The 19,625-nt window shown below is 39.5% G+C and overlaps 1 protein-coding gene across 1 annotated transcript in view; it reads left to right on the top strand.

Annotated features, from left to right (window-relative positions):
- The window catches only part of LOC134563872 (chondroitin sulfate proteoglycan 4-like), a 44,953-nt gene extending 43,096 nt beyond the window's left edge, over positions 1–1,857 (top strand). Inside the window, exon 11 of the mRNA XM_063422262.1 lies at positions 5–1,857. Coding sequence (XP_063278332.1) covers positions 5–47 — 43 coding nt within the window. The 3' untranslated portion in view covers positions 48–1,857. The remainder of the gene's footprint in view (positions 1–4) is intronic.
- The last annotated feature ends 17,768 nt before the right edge of the window (positions 1,858–19,625 follow it).

The following is a 19,625-nucleotide window of genomic DNA, read 5'->3' as shown; positions in this document are numbered from 1 at the left end:
ACAGATTGTTTTTCAATTGCTGCTCTATCTTCTACTGTTTTCTCTAACATCCAATAAATGGGCCCAACTGGCACCAGATGTGATTTCACCATGGTAGCGTCTCTTTCTCGGATGAGTACAACACAAAATCACACTCGTAGACCCCTGCTGTTTTGGAACCACCTTGCAAGATATTATTTTGACTTGCTTTTAAAACTGCAAGAGCCTTCACAGAACACTGCCCAAACTTGCTGCAGAATGAACTTTTATTAAATGCTGCTTTTTGAGTGTGGAAAGAATAACATAAGGGTGCGGAATCCCTTGGGACATCCTATGAGGTTTCTGAGGTCTATGCATTTCAAGACTTAATTCTGTACTTATCTGAAAGCAATACAAAGAGCTAAATATGTCTAAGCCACAAACAAGTTAGGGGCAGTATTGGTCAAATGAAAGGCCCCTCATCAAGTGTAAATAAAAATTATTTTTTATTGGAAGCTGATATAAAATGAGAAGGTGGTAGAATCACTGTTCTTAGATGTGTTCAACAAATGACTGGATGTGGCACTTAGTACCAATGTCTAGCTTCCAAGATGTGATCAGTCAAAGGTATGTGTGGAGATTTTTTCTAGTCTCAATAATTCTGTGATTTTGTGATTCTGTGATTCTGTATCTTGACAAACCAGCCAAAATGTGCCTACACACTGGCCAGATGGCTGCTGCCTCTTCAAATAGAGACATTGAGTTGAGTCTATCTTTGACTCACCATGGGTGAGTCAAATTGGGCTTCTTTCCTCTTTTAGGAGGCTAATTTTCGAATGAACTTGTAATAACTTAGCATCTTTGAGAATGTTGCACCTCTCTCAAACTTGGCTCAAGTTGGATGTTGCACTGAAGTTGGAGCTGGGAGGCAGACAGGCAGATGGCATGGCTGTACAGGGGTGGTTCCTATAGAAAAAAACCCCAGAAAGGAAGAAATACAATTCAGAGTTCAATGAATTTTACAGTGTTTCATATATTGAAAGACCAAAGTATAAAACAGCTACACAGAAGGAACCTAGTAACATGATATTTGTGTAGATATTTCAAGAGTGAGGAATTGTGCTTTAAGACATGTTGTGTGACTGTCAAAGATAGATATTATTAACACCCTGCTACAGTTTTCCCTCCCTTTCTTCTTCCTGTGGTACTCTTAGTTGTTGGGTTATTTTTTTTCTCCCTCTTCTTCTGACTCCATTTTTTCTTTTCTGTACTTTTGTTGCAAGAGGAGATTGGACTTTGGAAAAACCTCCAACTGCGTTCACACATAACCATATCTGAAGAAAAAGACAAAAAAAACCCCAACAAAATGGAGCTTTTCCTCTTTCTTGAAATCAGTGACACTGAACAGGAACTGCACATGAATGTAGATGACAGTAGAAAAGCTGATCAGTTTAACCTGATCTGCAGCCCAGTCTTTTAAATCAAAGAGGATAATCCTTGGCTCCAGTAGCTTAAGAAAGTATTATCTCCATGCAGCACTGATGAGAGCAAAATGAAACAGAGTTTTTGGATGCTGATGTCCATGTTTGAAAGATAGTTGAAATAGGAAAGGAGCCTAAACCAGAGTGTTACAGTGAGAAGAGATACTTGAGGAAATCAAATTTCTCTCTCTTGTGAGAAGATTAACGTCACAAATGTTTTGCTTTACAAGAAAATGACTGAGATCTGTCTTGATGACGGCTCATGGTAGGTTAACAAGTAACTAAGGTAACAATAAAAGGCAAAGTGAATAGAAAACATTTCTGGTGCATGGTTTAAGTATTGCAAAACCATACATGGGAAAATCATTGTACTGTTGTTTATTTGGAAGCCTTCAAATTAAGCCTTCAAAGTAAGCCATCCTTAAATGATGGCTAAATGGTTAAGTATTCATATACTTAACCAGACTTAAAGTCTGAATATTATGAACTCAAGGACAAAGTAAAGTGTTGTCAAGCTGAAGTGCCCTGCTGAAAGAACAAAGTAAAAATGAATACCAGCAGCAAAGAAAAGAGATCTACTCACCTCATCTTGAGGAAGGGAGAGATGAATGGCTGGCCTATCCTGATGTCTGAATACATCCTCATGGGCACAACACCCATCCCAACAATCTCCAGTTTCTGGGTCCATTGAAGGTAAGTACTGCCTGCTTCAACACATGGACTCCTGCAGTGGTGGGATGATCATTTGGGTCCTCACTATTTCACACTCTGCTCTGACATAGGCTGGTGTCAAAGGTTCTCCTAAAATAGCAGAAACATAGTATGCTCTTTACCTCTTTGAATGGTCCTGTGGTGTAACTCTTATGCCAGGCATTTTGGAATCTAATCAAAGCCACCTTAAATTTAAATGTTGGCCCCAGTGCACTCAGTCTCTGTCATACCAGATGTTTTTCTCAAAGACTAGTGAAGTTTTGGGTTGGGAAGGAAGCTGAAGGCTTGGAAGGAAAAAGCAAAGCTGGAAGAGTTGCTCTGCACTTCCTTAGTCTTTTGTTAACTAATACTCTTTTTTGGAAGAGTCAAGTAACCATGTGGCTGCAGCTGGGTGCCAGTGCAAAGCCCAGCAAAGACAGTCCTCACAGTACTGCATTCCCTGAGCACAGCAGCTCTCCCACTGACCAATACAGAGGTCATTCCCCATGTTTGAGCAGAAGAAATCACTATTCCTTTTCAAAAGGAAATGACATTGCCATGAAAATGAACCTATCTACCTCAATGAGTAAGGCAGAAAGTGTCTATGATACTGAAGAAAAATATTCTGCATGTGTTGTCCTGCATTTTCACATTAGGTATACAGCTCCCATTCTTGGAAAAATGAAGAGAAGTTTCACTCCGTTTTTAAATTCCTGAAAGGCAATTTTGTTATATAACACCTAGCTGCTGTTTGGTCTCAATAAAATAGGGACAGTAGTCCTGAACAGGCATCCAAAGAACATGCATTCATTTTAGAAATGACCAAAGTAGTTGATAAAGAGGCCAGAGTCTCTGGGGGTATGTAGGGCAAATAACCTTTACTTAATGAACTTTTTTAGACTGTTAAACTGTGTAAGGTTTTTGGCTGGGGTTCTGGTTTTTTGGCTTGTTTTTTTCCGAGACAAAAATGTTGTGAAACATCCTGATGCCAAGTTTTGGGTATTGCTGTATTTCTAATCATAGAATGGCTTAGGCTGGAAGGGGCCCTCAAGTTTCCTAGTTCCACTGCCCCTGCTGTGGGCTGGAACACCTTTCACTAGAGCCAGATCCTCAGAGCCCCATATGGTGGGTGCTCTATTCCTATCCTGAGCATCTTAATCAGGAAATAAATGTTTGTGTTAAATGATGGAAAATACAGATAAACCCAAGATGATTTATTTTTAGAAAGCTCATTTTTCTTACTTGTCTTTCGACACTACTATTTTGAATTATAGTAGCTAAACTATTAGGGTAAAAACAATGAAAATTATTGCAATACAAGAAACAGCAGGTATACTATTAATTGCAGCTCAATAAATAAATGACATGAACCTTTCCCATTATAAAAACATGCCATCTCTTATAAGCATGATATATCAGCAAAATAAATAAAATCAGGTTTTAGAAAATTCTTTAGACATTTAAATCGTAAATCTACGACAAAAAAATACTTCAAGCAAGAACGGATTTGTTGTGGGTTTTCTGCCTCTGAGTAGAATTTAAATTATTCAGTAATTTAAATTAGATTCAATAATTCAGTAGTTTTATGCTTTTTAAGGCCATTAGATGATAATACCATCCCAGCAGAAACCTGTTTGCCAATCAATTAGAGAGACTCCTAATGGGTTGTTTTTAAAAGTACCAAATTATTTGTGTTATATTAGGAATGGCAAGAACTATATATTTGAGGTACATATTCAAAGTAGAATATTTATAATTTGGGAAATTATAGCATGTGTAAAGATCTTAATTTTACTAATAACTTGAAGATATTTTGAGTGTGACTTTTAGCTTTCAAATGTTAAAGGCAGGCTAGCTTTCCCCTCTCAATTTCACAATAAATAAAGAATGACACATATGTGTGGTTTGTTTGGTGTGAGATCTCTTTGTCTTGAAACAAACCCCCTTCATTACCCAGAATTTACTGCTGGTCACTCACTTTTGCAGGAAAACATAAGCTTTTGTTTCATTTCTGCTGACTTCATTTGAAGTTGATATACTAGTGATTTCCTAAACAAAAGGCACATTTTGTATTCCTGTATTGATTAGAAGAGCAGCTGATTCAAGAATTCCAACTTAGCAGCAGGCAGGAACATTAAGACAAGCAATTAAAATTTTGTCTATATGCTCCTCATATTTCAGTTCAATTATTTCCACAATTTTTACATCATGTGAAAAATGTATAGATGTGTGATTTATTTGTAATCACTTGCTCTGAATAGGAGGAAGTAGATAATAAGAGGTAGCCAAATATGCCTATCAAGATTTTAGAAATCTTGGCTTCTCATCATAGATCACACTGATTTAGTCAATGTCTTTAGCTGAAATTCATTCATATGGAGATCATTTGCACATGTCTTCAGGGCCTAAAAATGAAGATCATCAGAATACAATGGCTGAATAAACACCTACAGCTTATCTTCTCTTTGTCCCCCCAAAATTTCTTGACTCATAAATGATAATCATCATCTTCACCGGCTTGACACAAAGATCATATATTAATGTTTTAAAAATATTTTTTGATGCTTATTTTGATTAAATCTATGCAATTCAGCCATATTGCAATCTCAAAAAGGAGGCAAGCATGGAAAGTGAATTGCTGCTAATAGGAGAACATATGAGTGGGAGATCAGAAAATGGTCTGAAAGCAAAGGTCTCTGCAAGCACTTAGCAGCAGTCTGGGGTGCCAAGGCAGAGGCACAGGCTCAGCTGTACTGCCTTCTGCAACTCCTGTTCTCACTTCCTCTCATCTGGGGGTAAATCACCCCAGTGGGCAGCAGGCAGCTGGTCCATGCCCTGCAGTGGCATCCGCCCCCTCCTTTCCCACCACAGGGGGAACAACCCACCTGTAATACAAGGGCGTGAGGTCCCACGCCTGCTCATGTGTTTTTCCATCCCTCTCCTTGCCTGGCTCATTCTGCTCAGACCACACAGCTAACTCTGCCTTGCTTTGTGCTGTAGAGCCCTTGCCTACAATTGTAACTCCCTGTAGTTTTTAAGTGGCTCAATCTTCTGTAGATGCAGCTACTGCCACTTCCACTGGTGACTCTTTCAAGGTGTGGGGGGGTAGTGTGCAGTCTGATAGACTGCTCATTGTCCAGAATTTCAATACTGAGAGGATTCCTGGGTACAGGATCAATGTCTCCTCAAGGGCATTAAAAGTGCAATAATGATAGGAACTGGAGGCAGAGATACCACATGTGTCTGAATCTGTCCTAGTGGCAATTCTGGGCCGTTCCCCTTCCTTGCAATGATGTTGGGTACATGGCAAGGATACAGCCGTGCTACAGGCTCAACATGTTTTTTTTTTTCATGTGTTTGTGGAAAGCTCATATTTGTGTGCTGACAACAAAAAAGCATTTTGCCTGACTATCATAAGGCCTTTCGAGGCAAAATAACAACAATAAAAAAATGGTGGTACTGATGTGCATAAAACTTGTGTGACTTTGCTTGCAATGTGTCTAAAATGGAGAACGACTAAGATTCAGGTTTTCTTAGTAACTCCATTATGCCAGCATTTTCTGGTTGCAACAGTCATGGGTTTCTCTTTCACTGAAACATGACGAGTTGAGCACTTGGCCTCTTGCTGGACAGTCTGGAAAGATGACACTACAAACTACACTAAATCCACTATTGCAGATTCCATCTGTTCTCCACTCCCACAGGGCTTTGTTTTCCCTTTGTTCCATGGGCACCTATGCTTTCCAATTTTATTTTCCACTGGTCTGATAAAGGAACAAAAATAAAAGAGAAATACAGGGGGGAGAAATGTATAGTGGGAAAAAGAATTGTCCCAGCTCTTCAATAACAAGCCAGCCTCAAAACGCACAAAGAATAAGGTAGTCCTTATCTATTATTATTTTTAAGTTATTTATTTCTACAGGACTCATGCTGACTTAGAGGGATGATAGACAGATTAAAGATGACCATCTGCGTGATATTCACTTTTCCTGAAACCTGTACTCTTTTGCTGTATTCTGACATAACAAGTTGGTAATATGACAGTTTGCAGAGCTGTTGCTGCAAATAAATCTGAAGAGCAAAACTGAGAAAAAAATGCAGCTAGTTTTTATGAGTGGTTGTTTTCACATGTGGTCTGATCATAAAAATACCAACAATAAAACTTCTACTGCCTTCTTTGGACTGAGTTCCTATTGCTGGTATTTGTTCCCTCTTCCCATCCAGGAAAAATGACTTTTAAATTTCATTCCAAAAGCACAAGAATCTGTCAGTGGTGTGGTGGGATTTTTGGGTTTTTTTTGGTTTGTTGGTTTTGTTTTTGTTTTTTGTTTTCCCTTCCAAATTTAAATTCCATTTTCCTGTGTTAGCTGTCCAGAAGGATGTGTTCTGGGGCTACCAAGTCCTGCCTGTGCAGTTATACTCATGGAGAGACAAGTCTCACATCATCAGTGTCAGCCTCAGAAGGAAGATGGAAAATTTTGATTTAACTGAAGGTAAAGTCAAGAGTCTTACAGACAGCGAGGCATTGCTGTTACGGGTTTTACCCTGCTGTGCTGTGCATGCTCTGGGGCAGATTTAGGAGTCACAGTATGATTTGTAGATACCAGCTATTGTAGTAATAAAATTAAAGGATCACAATTAGTGAATCATTGAAGTAAGAGTTCCATTTGTTGATTACATCTATGCTTGTATATCAATCATAACAGATTTTTAATGGCAGAGAGGACAATCCTCTTAGAATTCTGAGCTCACAGCTTGTTAACCCCACTTATATTTCTAAACATGATGGCCACAACTGGAAATTACCATATCTAGAAGGTTTTGGGAGTCTGTTTGTTTTGTTGAACCAAAACCACACTGAGGGTGATTCTGGTGATCTAACACTACTGAGTGTCACTGCCTAGGCAAATCCCACAGCACAGTGCAATTCCTTGGCACTGGCTTACTTAGCATGACTGGATTTGAGCTTCAGTGCAGTGCTAACCCTCAGTACACGGTGGTGCAGCTTGTGGCAGCACCACGTTACATCACTTTTTTGGGCAATGTTTCAGTTCCTGGACTTTATGTTGAAAAAGGTACATAAGCCCCAAAGTATTAAGCCTCTTTTAAAGAGAGATTTTTCCTCTGAGCACTGGAAGACCTCCCCTGGAGGAGATGACAGCACAGGTACAGCTGTGCCCTGTGGCTTGCAGCTGTATATTCCACTCTTCTGGCACTGTCATGTGAAAAACAGCTCCACTTTCTGTGGGACTGCAAAGTCCCCAGAAAGATTTACACATATAAAGTCAATCTGAGACACAATTCTTCATCAAAAGTATAAAGACTGCACCAGCAAAATACAATGACAAAATGCTTAAACTGGTAGTAGAAGTAAGAGAATATAGAATCCCAGTGACTTTGCTGTCATAATTAGCTTCCATCAATGAGTTGTGTCAGCCAATCTTTCAAAAATACATGTTCATATGTATTGTTTGGCTTCCTGATTATCCTTGCACCAAGTTATTCTGCAGAACATGAGGGGAATGGCTCTTGTACTTGTTATGTTTATGAAACAAGCCATTAGTAGGCATGTATGCTCTGGAGGATGTCGTGTGTGAAGGAAACAGGAGAGAAATGAGTGATCAGAGTGATTTTCATGACCTCAGCATTGAGGAAGACAAGTGGCTTACACCCTGTTTGTGAAAAGTATGACATCTGGGGAAACTGAGTCCTGTGGAACTACTTGTTTTCATGGGAAAAAGAAAGAACAGCTGACTGAAAACAAACAGGAATTTAAGATTATGACCGCAGACATTCAGCATCTGACACAAAGTGCTGACTAAGTTTGAAAAGATTTCTTGGCCAGCAAACAGGAACTGTTAACTAATCTACCAGCTTAGCTCTGATATATTTTTAAAAGAAATGTCAAAATTCTTGGGGTTTGTCTTCTGAAGGAAAGGTCTGGTCCTACAATTACCAGCCATCCCAAGTGCTTCTGAGGCTACCTATCCTAAATTCATTTTCTCAGCAAGGTGCACTTTAACCTGGCAAACTGAGTGTTAAAAACTGAGGGGTTTAGAGTAATTTTGCTCAGCTGGAAGAGAATAGACAGCATGATTCCTGGAAGAAATAAGGGAAGTTTGATTTTTTATTTGCACACAACTGAACTGAATGACTGAGTACATCTGTACAATGATCTAACAGTCCTACTCCTACAAATGAGGACACACATTTTAAAATGAAGAAGTGAAGACAGTCCTTCAGTTCCTAGGGAATTCAGATTATTTCACCTCAGTGGAAGGAACCTGATTTATACACATTCAGTTCCTGATTCCATACTGGCTACTCTGTCCTTAATTGAGGACAGAATTTTAAAAGTATGTTTTAAATATTCAGAACTAGTATTGCAGATGATCACATCATTTTAGTGTTATTGGGAGCTTAGGAGAGGTATCTGGACAGCCTGATCCAATGATTTAAAGTTATTTAATGGAGATGGATAAATTATTAATTATGAGTAATTAATCTGAGCAACATGGAAATTTCTCTGTGTAGAAATAATACATATTTAAAGTTATAGTTATAGTTATAGTTATAGTTATAGTTATAGTTATAGTTATAGTTATAGTTATAGTTATAGTTATAGTTATAGTTGTTATTGTTATTATTGTTCATCCTGCCTTTACGTTTAAAAAGGCTTAGAATTTGGCCCTATATACATTAGGCATTTCAAAAAGTGTGAAAAAAGGATCTTTTGTATCAGACTGACTGCCTAAATTGATTTTTTGTCCTTCTTCTTTTTGTTATGATATTTTAAGGTAGTGTGAGCAAAAAAAACCCTCTGTGACTCCCAGTGTGAAAGAAAGAAGTGAGAGAACACAAAAGTTCCTCATGCAGATGTTAGGTCATGAGAGTTTGTGCTGGTTTATGCATTAACAGTTAAAACATAGGGAAGGCATCAATTTCCGTGTGCAGTTGCATATATTGAGTAATGTTTAACAAAAGCACAGTGCACCCTTTTCTGCCTCTCTGCAGACCAGTATGGTAGTATTTAATTAACTGATAAATCAGTTCCTTTTTGCCTTTTATAAAAATGGGGCTGCTTTTGGAAAAAAATTAGGTGTTTAAAAAGTTCTATCTGAAATGGCACAAAATAATGCCATTTTATTCTTTCATCTGCAGATGATACAATTTCTTTCATTGCATGGAAAAATACAGTTCATTTAGAGGGAATTTAATCCTGCTGGCAATTGGCTTGGCTTTCTGTTGCTGCTTGTGAACCTCATAGTAACAGTCGACAGATCATAAATTAAAAATGGTAGACCAGGAGAGAGCATTGTGAAATGCTTTTAAATTACTGCTGTCATTTCATTGGTAGGATATAATGTCTGAGTTACTTTAAAGGAGGAGAAGAGTGCACACTGTGTCATATGTCATACATTCAGTAAAGCCACGGTGCTAACCCAGGAAGACTGAAAAATTCACACTGAATTTGTATCTACCTTGACATTACAGGAAATCACCACCAGTGGTGATTATTCCTCCAAGACTCCACTGTAAACCATATGCTGGATCACTACACTTAAAAGTCAGGTCATGATCTACATGTCTGAAATAAAAGTATTTTCAGCTGTTGCTAGTAGTCCACAGTCTTGCTCGTGTGTCTTTACATCTCCTGGGATTGTGTGCTCTCCTGGGACTATTTTCATTACACCCAATAATCCAATTAATCCATTAGTTGCACTTAACCTTTATCAGGACAGAGTGACATATTGACTTACAAGCATTACACAAATTGACAAAGCAGAAGGTGCCATTTGAACATTAGTATTCCTCTGAAGTCAGATTAGTTCTAAAGTTCAGAAAGTTTTGCTTAGTGTTTCCTTCTGAGTAAACAGATTAATTTATAGATAAATGTGTTGTATGTGACAGAGACATAGTAAAAATTTCTCACTTGGATAAGAGTTTTAAGATTTTTGGAGGTGTAGTTCTCACAGATATTTTAAAAAATAGTGCCGTTTCCTCCATGTTCTCACCAATTTATCAAGATATCCTGTGCACACCAAATCCACACATGATTTAGAAACCTATGAAGACCAGGATAATTCCAGTGGCAACTTTAGAAGGTAGACATGTAACAAATACCATACTGGTGCAAGGTTCCATCTACCCCATTATTTTGTGTCCACCAGTGGCCAATATTGGATACCTACCCAAAATGTAAATCAAGAGAGGATGCATACATAATATTTGCTCATGTGCTCCTAATGTCTATGGTGGCATTCTCTGCTATTTTGTTTAGTTGCTTCTTAAACATATGTGATTTTTTTGCATAAATAGGTTCCTGTACTGCATGACTAAATAACTAGCACTTCGTTGAGGTATTAAAAAAGAAAATAGTGTTATCCTGAATCTCTTCATGGTATTCATGAGTTTACTAATGTCTTCAACAGCTGTTCTGATTTGCCACTTTCCAGTCCCAGTCTATATGTTCCTCTGCATTTTCAGTCATCTGATCCTATTTATAGGATAGCACTGTTTGTCTAAATGCATATTGAATGCACTTAGAGGGTGTGCCTGCCTCAAAGCAGGTAATCCTGGTCACAGCTAGCCAACAAAGACACATCACAAACACATGAATTAAAGTGATTTAGCCCTTGGGGAATGCCTGTAAAAGAAAATGTGTTTGCTGATGGAGATGCCTTACTGGCTAATCCAAATTATCTAATTTGCTCTGCAAAACAACCCCTCTGCTCCCCAAATGCAGTACCTGTAAAGAATGTGTTGCTTAATTGCTGAGCTCATACTAAAACTGGCAGCAAACATGCATTGCTTTAATTTTTCAGCTGAGCTTGAATATTAAGCTGAGTTCCAGTGACACCACTGTTCAGCATGAGGCCAGAAATAACTGATATTAAGAATGGCAGCTGAAATACTTATTCACAAACACAATTGCAGGCTACACATGATTGCTCTCTGCACATGCATTTCCAGTGGCATGGAAATTACTTGTTTCCTGCTTGATGTTATTTCTGCTTCAGCTGCTTGGCTGTTGCTCACACTCCTGGAGCCAGGCTGCCAGGGGGACAAAGACCAGCTCCAGACCTCGGAGACAGATGTGCTCCTGTCAGTGTGATCGATGAGCAAGGTGGAGGGCAGAGCCACTGTCCTGTGCTGTGGCTCACAGGGCTGTCATTCACTGTGCCACCTCCAAAAGACAAACGGGGTCTTGAGTGGAAGTGAATTTTCTAATTGAATTATCCAGTGTCCCAGGTGGAAAAGGCCTTAAAAGCCCAGACCATGCAAAGAAGGTGTAATCTGAAAGGAAATCTTGTTCACATGGCACATTAACCTATGCATCTTTGTGAATTTTGCCCTATTTATGACCCAACACACACAGTGTCTGCTATTTTTGATGTCTAAGATAAATATTTTTCTCTATTTCTGGGACTGACAGAATAATACAGGAAGCCCTTGTTTTGGAACAAGAAAGGGCTACGGCCATCTCCTAAGTTACTGGCAGCTCTCAAGCAGTTCACTTGAGATTCCCACCCAGGACTCAGTTAACACTGTTTGTGAGGCCATGCTGATCTCCTTGGCATTGGGAAGAAGCAATCCCAGGGATGCAGTGAGCCTGGGAATGCTGTGAGGCTGGGGATGTGGTGTGTCCAGTGCCACACCCTGCACAGTGCAAGAGTCTGGCCATGCCCTGGCTGCAGTCCAGCCACCTGAGCAGCTCTAAACCCTGCCTGTTCTTTTGGCTTTTGAGAACCCCTCCAGCTTCTCCTCCTCAGTAATGCCTTCAGAACTCACTTGCCATCTTGCACATCTGATTCTGTGTATCTTACTGACATGAGAAATTCTGTAGGGTCAAGAAGGTAGAGTGAATCCTTTGCAAATCTGTGGCCCTGTCCTACAGAGGAGGGGTCAGTGGCTGCCCTTGTGGTGTATGCTGGCATCAGGGCAGAGGCTGCCTGTGTGCCATCCCTCCCAGGAGCTAGGAAGATCTAGTTGGTCCGTTAGGATGTAAAAGTAGATGACAAGTATTCCTGTCTTACTGCAAGGAAACTGAGTCAGGGAACTGTCAGGACACATCATTTCATGTGATTGTATCACTTTTCCTGACAATTTCCTCCTGATAGTTACCATCCGGAATGCTAAAAAACTCCACCACATTTCCTCATGTATCATGCATATTTGTTTGTTCCAGCTTCCTGAAATGGAGACTTTTGCTGTCTGAATTTGCTTAGGTAATAATATTATACACACTCTCTGCATAGCCTTTTTTTGATTAATATTTTTGTTAATATAACTTGTGTATTCATCCTTCACTTTCAGTGACACCAGTAACAAACATGAATATAGTAACACTTATAAAGTAATGTAAATAAAACTTCTAATTTTTGTGTGTTGTCAAACATTAGAATTATTCAAGTTGAAAGAAGAATAGCACAACACAAAAAATGTATCAGACAACAGCCAGATAGAGGAAGGAGGATTATCCTGGGTTTATAATTGGACACTGCAAAGTAGGCTAGCAGAAGGTCTCAAGTGAGAAGAAGTCTTAACCTAAAAAGGTAAACATTCTTTCTAGTTGGTGACTGAAAAGGCCTTTGATATGATCTGATGGTTAAAAAGGTTTTTCCCACTAAAAAAAAAAATCAAAATGCTGTGTTTTGGATGACTTTTGTTTGTAATTAATTAAATGCTATATATTAAAAAACACTGCTGTTACATGCAGGAACCAGCTAACAACGGATGTATTGCAATACTTTACATGGGCTGCTTTCCTTGGGGAAAAAAATTGGCACTACACTATAAAAAGTGCCAAAAAGGTTTCTCACACTCTACTTCTAAGGCAAACAGTAAGCCTATATAAAAGTTTTTGTACAATCTGTGGAATTTAGTGTAGCTTTCTCATTTTTTGCAGGGCCAGTGAAGTGGAGCAGCAGGAATAGAACATTGAAATTTTGAAATACAGAATCAAATTACAGAAAAGAACAATTTATCCTAAATTTAGGTGGACCTTTTTCATGTAGTTGTGATTTAACTTGCAGTGCAGAGTACAAGACATCTTGATGGAATGGTTATTAATATTGTGATTTGCTTTATGTGCACTCTGCATTCTTTCATTTATTTCACTCTGTTCCATCTGAAGTTTTGATATTTATATTGAGGAAGCAGGTAAATATGGAAAATAGGTGCAAGATTATGTAGAAAAGTAGAGGAGAAATGCATTGATGTGGAGAAAGTAATGCATGCACTCTATTAATAGTATATTTGTAGAAAAGTCATTGTAGGTTTCACCTGGTTTGAAAGCTCCTTTCTGTAACTCCAGGCAGATACAGCTTTGACTGGGGCTGGGACCAAAGTGGAAACAAAGCATTGAATATTCAAGCTTTTGGTTGAAAATTCAGAATTCTGGGCCTGAGCTCAGTTTTGTCATGTATCTGCTGACAATGACAAGGCACAAAAAGGTCACCTTGAGCAGAGCCTTGGTTTCATCATCAGTTTAGGCTGGCCTCAGCTGTCCCTGCTGGCTTAGACCTGGTCAGAGAGGCAATGCCACCCCTCCTGTGGCTTTGCTTTCCTCTTGCTCCTCCCAAGTGCTGCACTGAGTCAGGGACCTGATTTTCTGTTTTAGGTTAAATATATTGTGAAAGTAGGTGCAAATGTTGTGGTTGTCACAATCAAAAAAGAACTTTGTTTATGAGGCTGAAAATTTTCTTTTTCTGAATGTTTTCAATGAATCACATTCACATCACAATGTCCAAATATGAGGTTTCTGGGGAGGCAACTCCATGAAGTGTGGAAAAAAGCAAGGAATACATAGATATACATAGGTAGAAAAAGTAAGAGGAAGGAAAAAACAACTAAAATAAGCATGGAGTGAATAAGGAGGAAATAATATGAAGTCATATGTAGATAACCTAATGCCTCAAGAGAAAACAGGAAGAATAGTACCAGCAGAAAAATGGCAAGCACTAAAAAAGTAATAGGAAAAGGTCACTGCTGAGTGTCTGTATGCAAAAACACAAAAACACAAAGTCTGGAGATAGTGGTAGAAGCATGTAATGATGTAATGGTTGGTGTCAAACTGATTTCTTTTGTATCCATATTTTAACAATGGAGGGAAATGGATATTGGTGGAAACCAGTAGCATCTACAAACCATCATTTTTTAAAACTATTTCCTTTGTAAACTTCAGAGAATTATAACTAGCTTTTGACAGGATCAGTATCTCTTAGACTGCAACATAATTTGAACAACAAAACCACCTCATAATCAATCAGGAGGTCTGTAAACTTCAGGTCAAGCTGATGAGACCCTGGGACATTCCTCTGAGCGTGAGCCCCGTTTATGATGTGCTAGAAGGATGTTAAGCTGCCTCTGTGGGCCTCGGGACATTTCAGGGGTAGGATGTGGACCCAGCTCTATAATCTTCACATCCAAATATATACTGAAGAAACCATCTCAGATTAAGAACATGAGAGAAAATGTGCTTCTTTACTCCCAGAGCATCTTACTCTGGCTCAACTGGGCCACTTTCAGATCAGCAAGTGGCTTTGCAGCATCACACACTTATTCATCCCACCCTCTACTCACCTGCCCAGCATCATAATTCCCTTTATTTGCAACTGTGTACCTTGCATTTGAGTTTTGGATGCAGCAAGAACAACCACAATAAAATGTTCTAATAATTGTTGGTGCAGAAAGTTTTGTAGGATGTGAACAAGATATATGAAGGCACCTGAGGGGCTAATAAGAGAGAAGGTTTGATTTGTATTGAAGTTGTACCATTGCTGCAGGAATAAAAAGTTGCAAGATGGCAATGTGAGTGGTTACTGTCATCCTCAGATACCATGAACACCTCTGAGATGGTACTGGGTGAGTACTGGAACTGGTCAGTCTGGGAGAAGCAGAAATGAAGGAAAAGATTCCAATCTGTGGAAAACTTCACATAAAGTGAAGCTGGCAGCATGCTGTCTATCTGGAAATTTGACCAGGAAAGAAGAGAAAACAAGCTTATGATTTCAGAAAGTACTATCAAAATTTAAATCACCATACGTGCCAAGAGACATGGCTTTTCCCATCATAGACACTCTGGATGGAAGTTAATTGAGAACACCAAGATTGGAGGCAGGCTGGGCTCAGTGATCATGCACTGATGTAATCTGCAATCCTGACGGATATGGGTAAGGTAAGGAGCAAAGTTAGGATTCAGAGCCTCACCTAAGGAAATTTCTAGCTCTTCAAGGAGATAGTGAAGAGGATCTCCTGGGAGACTGCCCTGAGGGCCAAGGGAGTGGAACAACTCTTTAAGGAAATCTTCCACAGAGTGCCTAACAAACCCCAGGAGCAAAAATCCAGACAAGGAAGGCAAGAGACCAGCATGGCTGTGCAAGGACCTGCTGGAAATACTAAAGGGAAAGAAGCAAATAAAGAGATGAAGTTGTGTAGAGATGGGGTGAGAAAGGCCAAGATGAAGCTGAAGCTGGCAAGTGATGCAAAGAACACCAGAAAGGGATTCTATGGGTTAACCAGAAAAGGAAGGACAAAGAATATGTACCACACCTGAAAAACAAGGCTGGGAAACTTGTAATGACAGATGAAGAAAAGTCTGAAGTACTCAACAACTTTTTTGTCTCACTCTTCAAGGGTGATATCTCTTCCCATACCTCTTGAGTCAGTGGAAGTTACTGACTTGTCAGCCTCACTTTGTGCCTGGGAAGATGATGGAACAGATCCTCTTGGAAACTGTGCTGAGGCACATGGAGGACAGGGAGATGATTTGAGACACCAGCACAGCTTCACCAAGGGCAAAGCTGCCTGACCAACCCAGTGCTCTTCTGTGGTTGACTGACTGCATCAGTGGACAAGGGAAGGGGTGTGGATGTTCTGGACTTCTGTAAAGCCTTTGACATTGTTCCTCACAACATCCTACCCTCTAAACTGGAGAGAGATGGATTCCATGTGTGGAATGTTCTTTGGATAAGGAATTGTTTGTGCAGTCATATCCAGAGGGTCATGTCAAGGAGTCAGAGCCTCAGTCAGTGACAAGCGGTGCCCTCAGGAGTCTGTATTGGGACCAGAGTTATTTAACATCTTCATCAATGTCATAGACAAAGGGCGTCCTCAAGCAAGTTTGCTTGAGGATGCAAGCAAGAGCCCAAGCTGAGTGGTGCTGTTGACACACCTGAGGATGGGATGCCAGCTAGAGGGACCTGGACAAGCTCAAGAAGTGGGCTTATGGTAATCCCATTAGATTTAAACAAACCTAGTTCAAGGTGCTGCACTTGGATCAGGGCAATCCCAGACAAGAGAAGAACACAGACTTGCAACACATGTAGCACACAGATTTGCTTCTGTAGCAAGAACAAACACTTAGAACTGTATCCTGATGAGGATTTCAAGGACCTTCTTGCCTTGCAAGCAAAACTGAAGTGGCTGATGGACTTCACTGTCTAATTTTAATTTTTTTTTTAATTCAGGCTTTACCATTCAGCCATTTTCCTCCTGATCTGCCATCAGCAGTAAGCATAAATCAGCCTCAGCAGGATGCTTCACAGTCACCTTGCCTGAAGGAATACTGTTTCATACCAGTTAGGGCCATGGCCTTCTCTGAGGAGCTGTCCTGGCAGCCAGTCTCTGGGAGAGAGGTGCACGGGCTGTAGCTGTGTTAGTTCTAGGCAAAGGATTTATGCACTTCCTGCATCGAGGTACGGATCAGATCACTCTCCTGCAAAGGAAAATGAGGGGTGGGTAAGAGACAGGCACAAGCAGATTGCCAGCTTGACACTTGGGTGGAAACTGTAATGATATCAGCCTTTGTTCCCAAGAAGTCAATAGGTGACAGATGTTGTGTGTGAATTTAGATTTTCCCAGCGAGGAAAAAGAAATGGTGAAGTAAACTGAGTACACAGCAAAGAAATTAAAATTACAAGGACATACATCAACACTTCAGATTAAAATACATGTAAAAAGTAGCTGTTCCCACGGGGGAGATGTAAGCTGGATGGAGCCTGGCAGTGAAGAAAGATTCTAAAACAATGTCCTTAATATAGAATAGACTCCAAAGAAGCTTGGATGTGGATATCATCCTCACGATGATATGCTCTTTAAAAAGTAAATTTTCAGCACAGACAAGCAAATGTAATCACTTAGTCATAGGTCACCCTGAAAATACACCCTGTACCTGTTAATTTTTGAATGTTGGTTAGAAAAGCCCACATCAGGGCTCAAATATAGTACTTATGCTAGAAAATATGGAGAATAAAAAACTTACTCAAATTAATTTATATTATATAAACAGGCAAAAGTTGACTCAGCTCTGTGTAGTTTCACAGCTCATTATCTGGTTTGCTTTGCACCTTTGATAACGTTTGCTACCTAAGAGTAGAGGTGATTGCTGAATGAAGATGGGATATTTCACAATAGGATATTTCACAATAGACATTACTGCCCTTTTCCTCCGTTCCTAAATACTGGAGCTGGTGTCGACATTGTGATACATATTCAATAGAACTATTTCATTTTCCACATTAGAAATATTCTCCAATCTTTCCCATAGTTTATTCATCTTCTGCCATTTCCATTGTCAGGGTGGTACTGCGTAGCAGAATAATGACTGGGGTAACAATGAAACTTTCAGAAAATCTTATGTTAAGCATCTCAAGCTTTTATGAAAAGTCACAAGTATCCAGACTGTACAAATATTCACAGACTTTTCATAGCTTATGATATGCTAAAGTTCGGTTCACAGTGTTTTGTTGGGTTTTTTATAGACTTGAGATTAAAATTAAAGTAACTGGTGATTCCCAGTAACTATCCAAAGTGTCTGCAAGTTTAAAGATAGTCTCACAGGATCTGGTAGAACTCGTGTGTGAGAGAGGGGGCAAGAGTGAAAGGAATGTATAAATAAACTCTGGAGTGCTTTTGACAGCTCAAAAATGTGAAGAATGCTGACTGTCACAGCAGTAGAAATTAAACCAACAGTTGGTTCTTACTTGTGAGGTTTAAAAACCCAAATGGGATTCACCATTTCCTATCCTATTCTATGTGAAGACCACAAAAAATAAAACAGTAACACATCCAGCTCCTTGCACTGTGACAGCTGTTGTACAATGCTCCAACAGTGCACACATGGTGTGATGACTGTGCACGGAGCACAGTCCTGGGCTAAAGTCCTTGGAATGCTTTCATCCTTGGGCAGCATGATATTGCCTCCACCAGCACCTCAGAGAGGAGCAGGATGCCACTGAATATGGCTTTTGCTGGTGCAAAGGCATAAGAACAGACAAGCAGACATTGCATCTACAGCCCTGTGACTATGGGTAGGTGATTAATGCACGCTGGTATGGCTGGATGATTTATAGCCCCTAAACAAGATTAATTATTGCTTCTCCTACAGCTGGTACCAGGGCTGCAAACATAGTTAATGGTGATGTACATGGTGTCCTCCATTCTGGTCAGTCAAATGGGTGACAGATACCCAGCCTGTACAGGACAACACATTACATCCCCTCTTATACTCAGCCTTTTGTGTCACCCTTTGCCTCACCAAAGAAAATGGGGCCATCTGATTGCAATCCTAGGTAAATACAAGGGTAAATAAATAGGTAAATAGGTAAATAAATAACAGTAACTCAGATTTGCTGATTCCTTACTCTAGCTTTATTCCACTCTGTGCTTACAAGATTCCAAGTGCATTTGCTTACTAATCAAAAAAAAAAAAAAGATATTTAAAAGAAAAATGCAGCATTGTCAAAGTGACTTTTGAAGTTCATTTGGAAAGAATTCTGGAAAACGTGATTACAAAAACCTCTAGTAAAAAATCTTTATAGTCAAGCACTGACCACAATCCTGCCGTCCAAAGTCTGCTCTCAAAGTAGCATAAATCTAGTTTAATACCCATGGTTTTGGTGGGGCTATTCCAGTTTTACACAGCAGTAACTGGGAATTGAACCTGGATCTTTGCCTTTAATTTTGCCCAAAAATGGGAAAGTAGAAAAAAGTATGCTTTCAACACGGAGTCCCACAGGAATTCAGAGGGTCATCACATTGAATCATTTTCCCAATTGCTTCCCACAAAAAAAAAAAAAAAAAAAAAGAAAAAAAAAAAAAAAAGGCAGCCCAGTTGCTCAGTGCTTTGTCAGCTCAGTTATCAAAAGAAAAATAATGCAGGTTTTCCTGATGTACACATGAAGTTACTGAATGTAGGTGTGAAACATTTGCATTGTGAGACGTTTTGAAACTTGCTTTACTATCATATTTATAATAATTGTAAACATTCTTAATTAATAAATTAATAGCAGAACTGCAGGTGTGGAGTCTTTGATCTTTGCAAAGATAGAAGGCTCAGGTACAGATTGCTGCACAAAGGCCCAGTGTGAGGGATTCTGTGATCATTATCTAGTACCCAGGATGTGGTTAGAAGCCTCAGCATCCTTCAGAGTGGAGTGTTAAGTGTAAAGGCTTGTCTGTATAGGGACTTACCCCTGATTAACTCCATGTGTG

The sequence above is a fragment of the Prinia subflava genome, chromosome Z, assembly GCF_021018805.1.
Source record: "Prinia subflava isolate CZ2003 ecotype Zambia chromosome Z, Cam_Psub_1.2, whole genome shotgun sequence".
NCBI lineage: Eukaryota > Metazoa > Chordata > Aves > Passeriformes > Cisticolidae > Prinia > Prinia subflava.
Note: the sequence above shows the minus strand (reverse complement) of the source record. Positions and strands in the feature narration are given on the sequence as shown.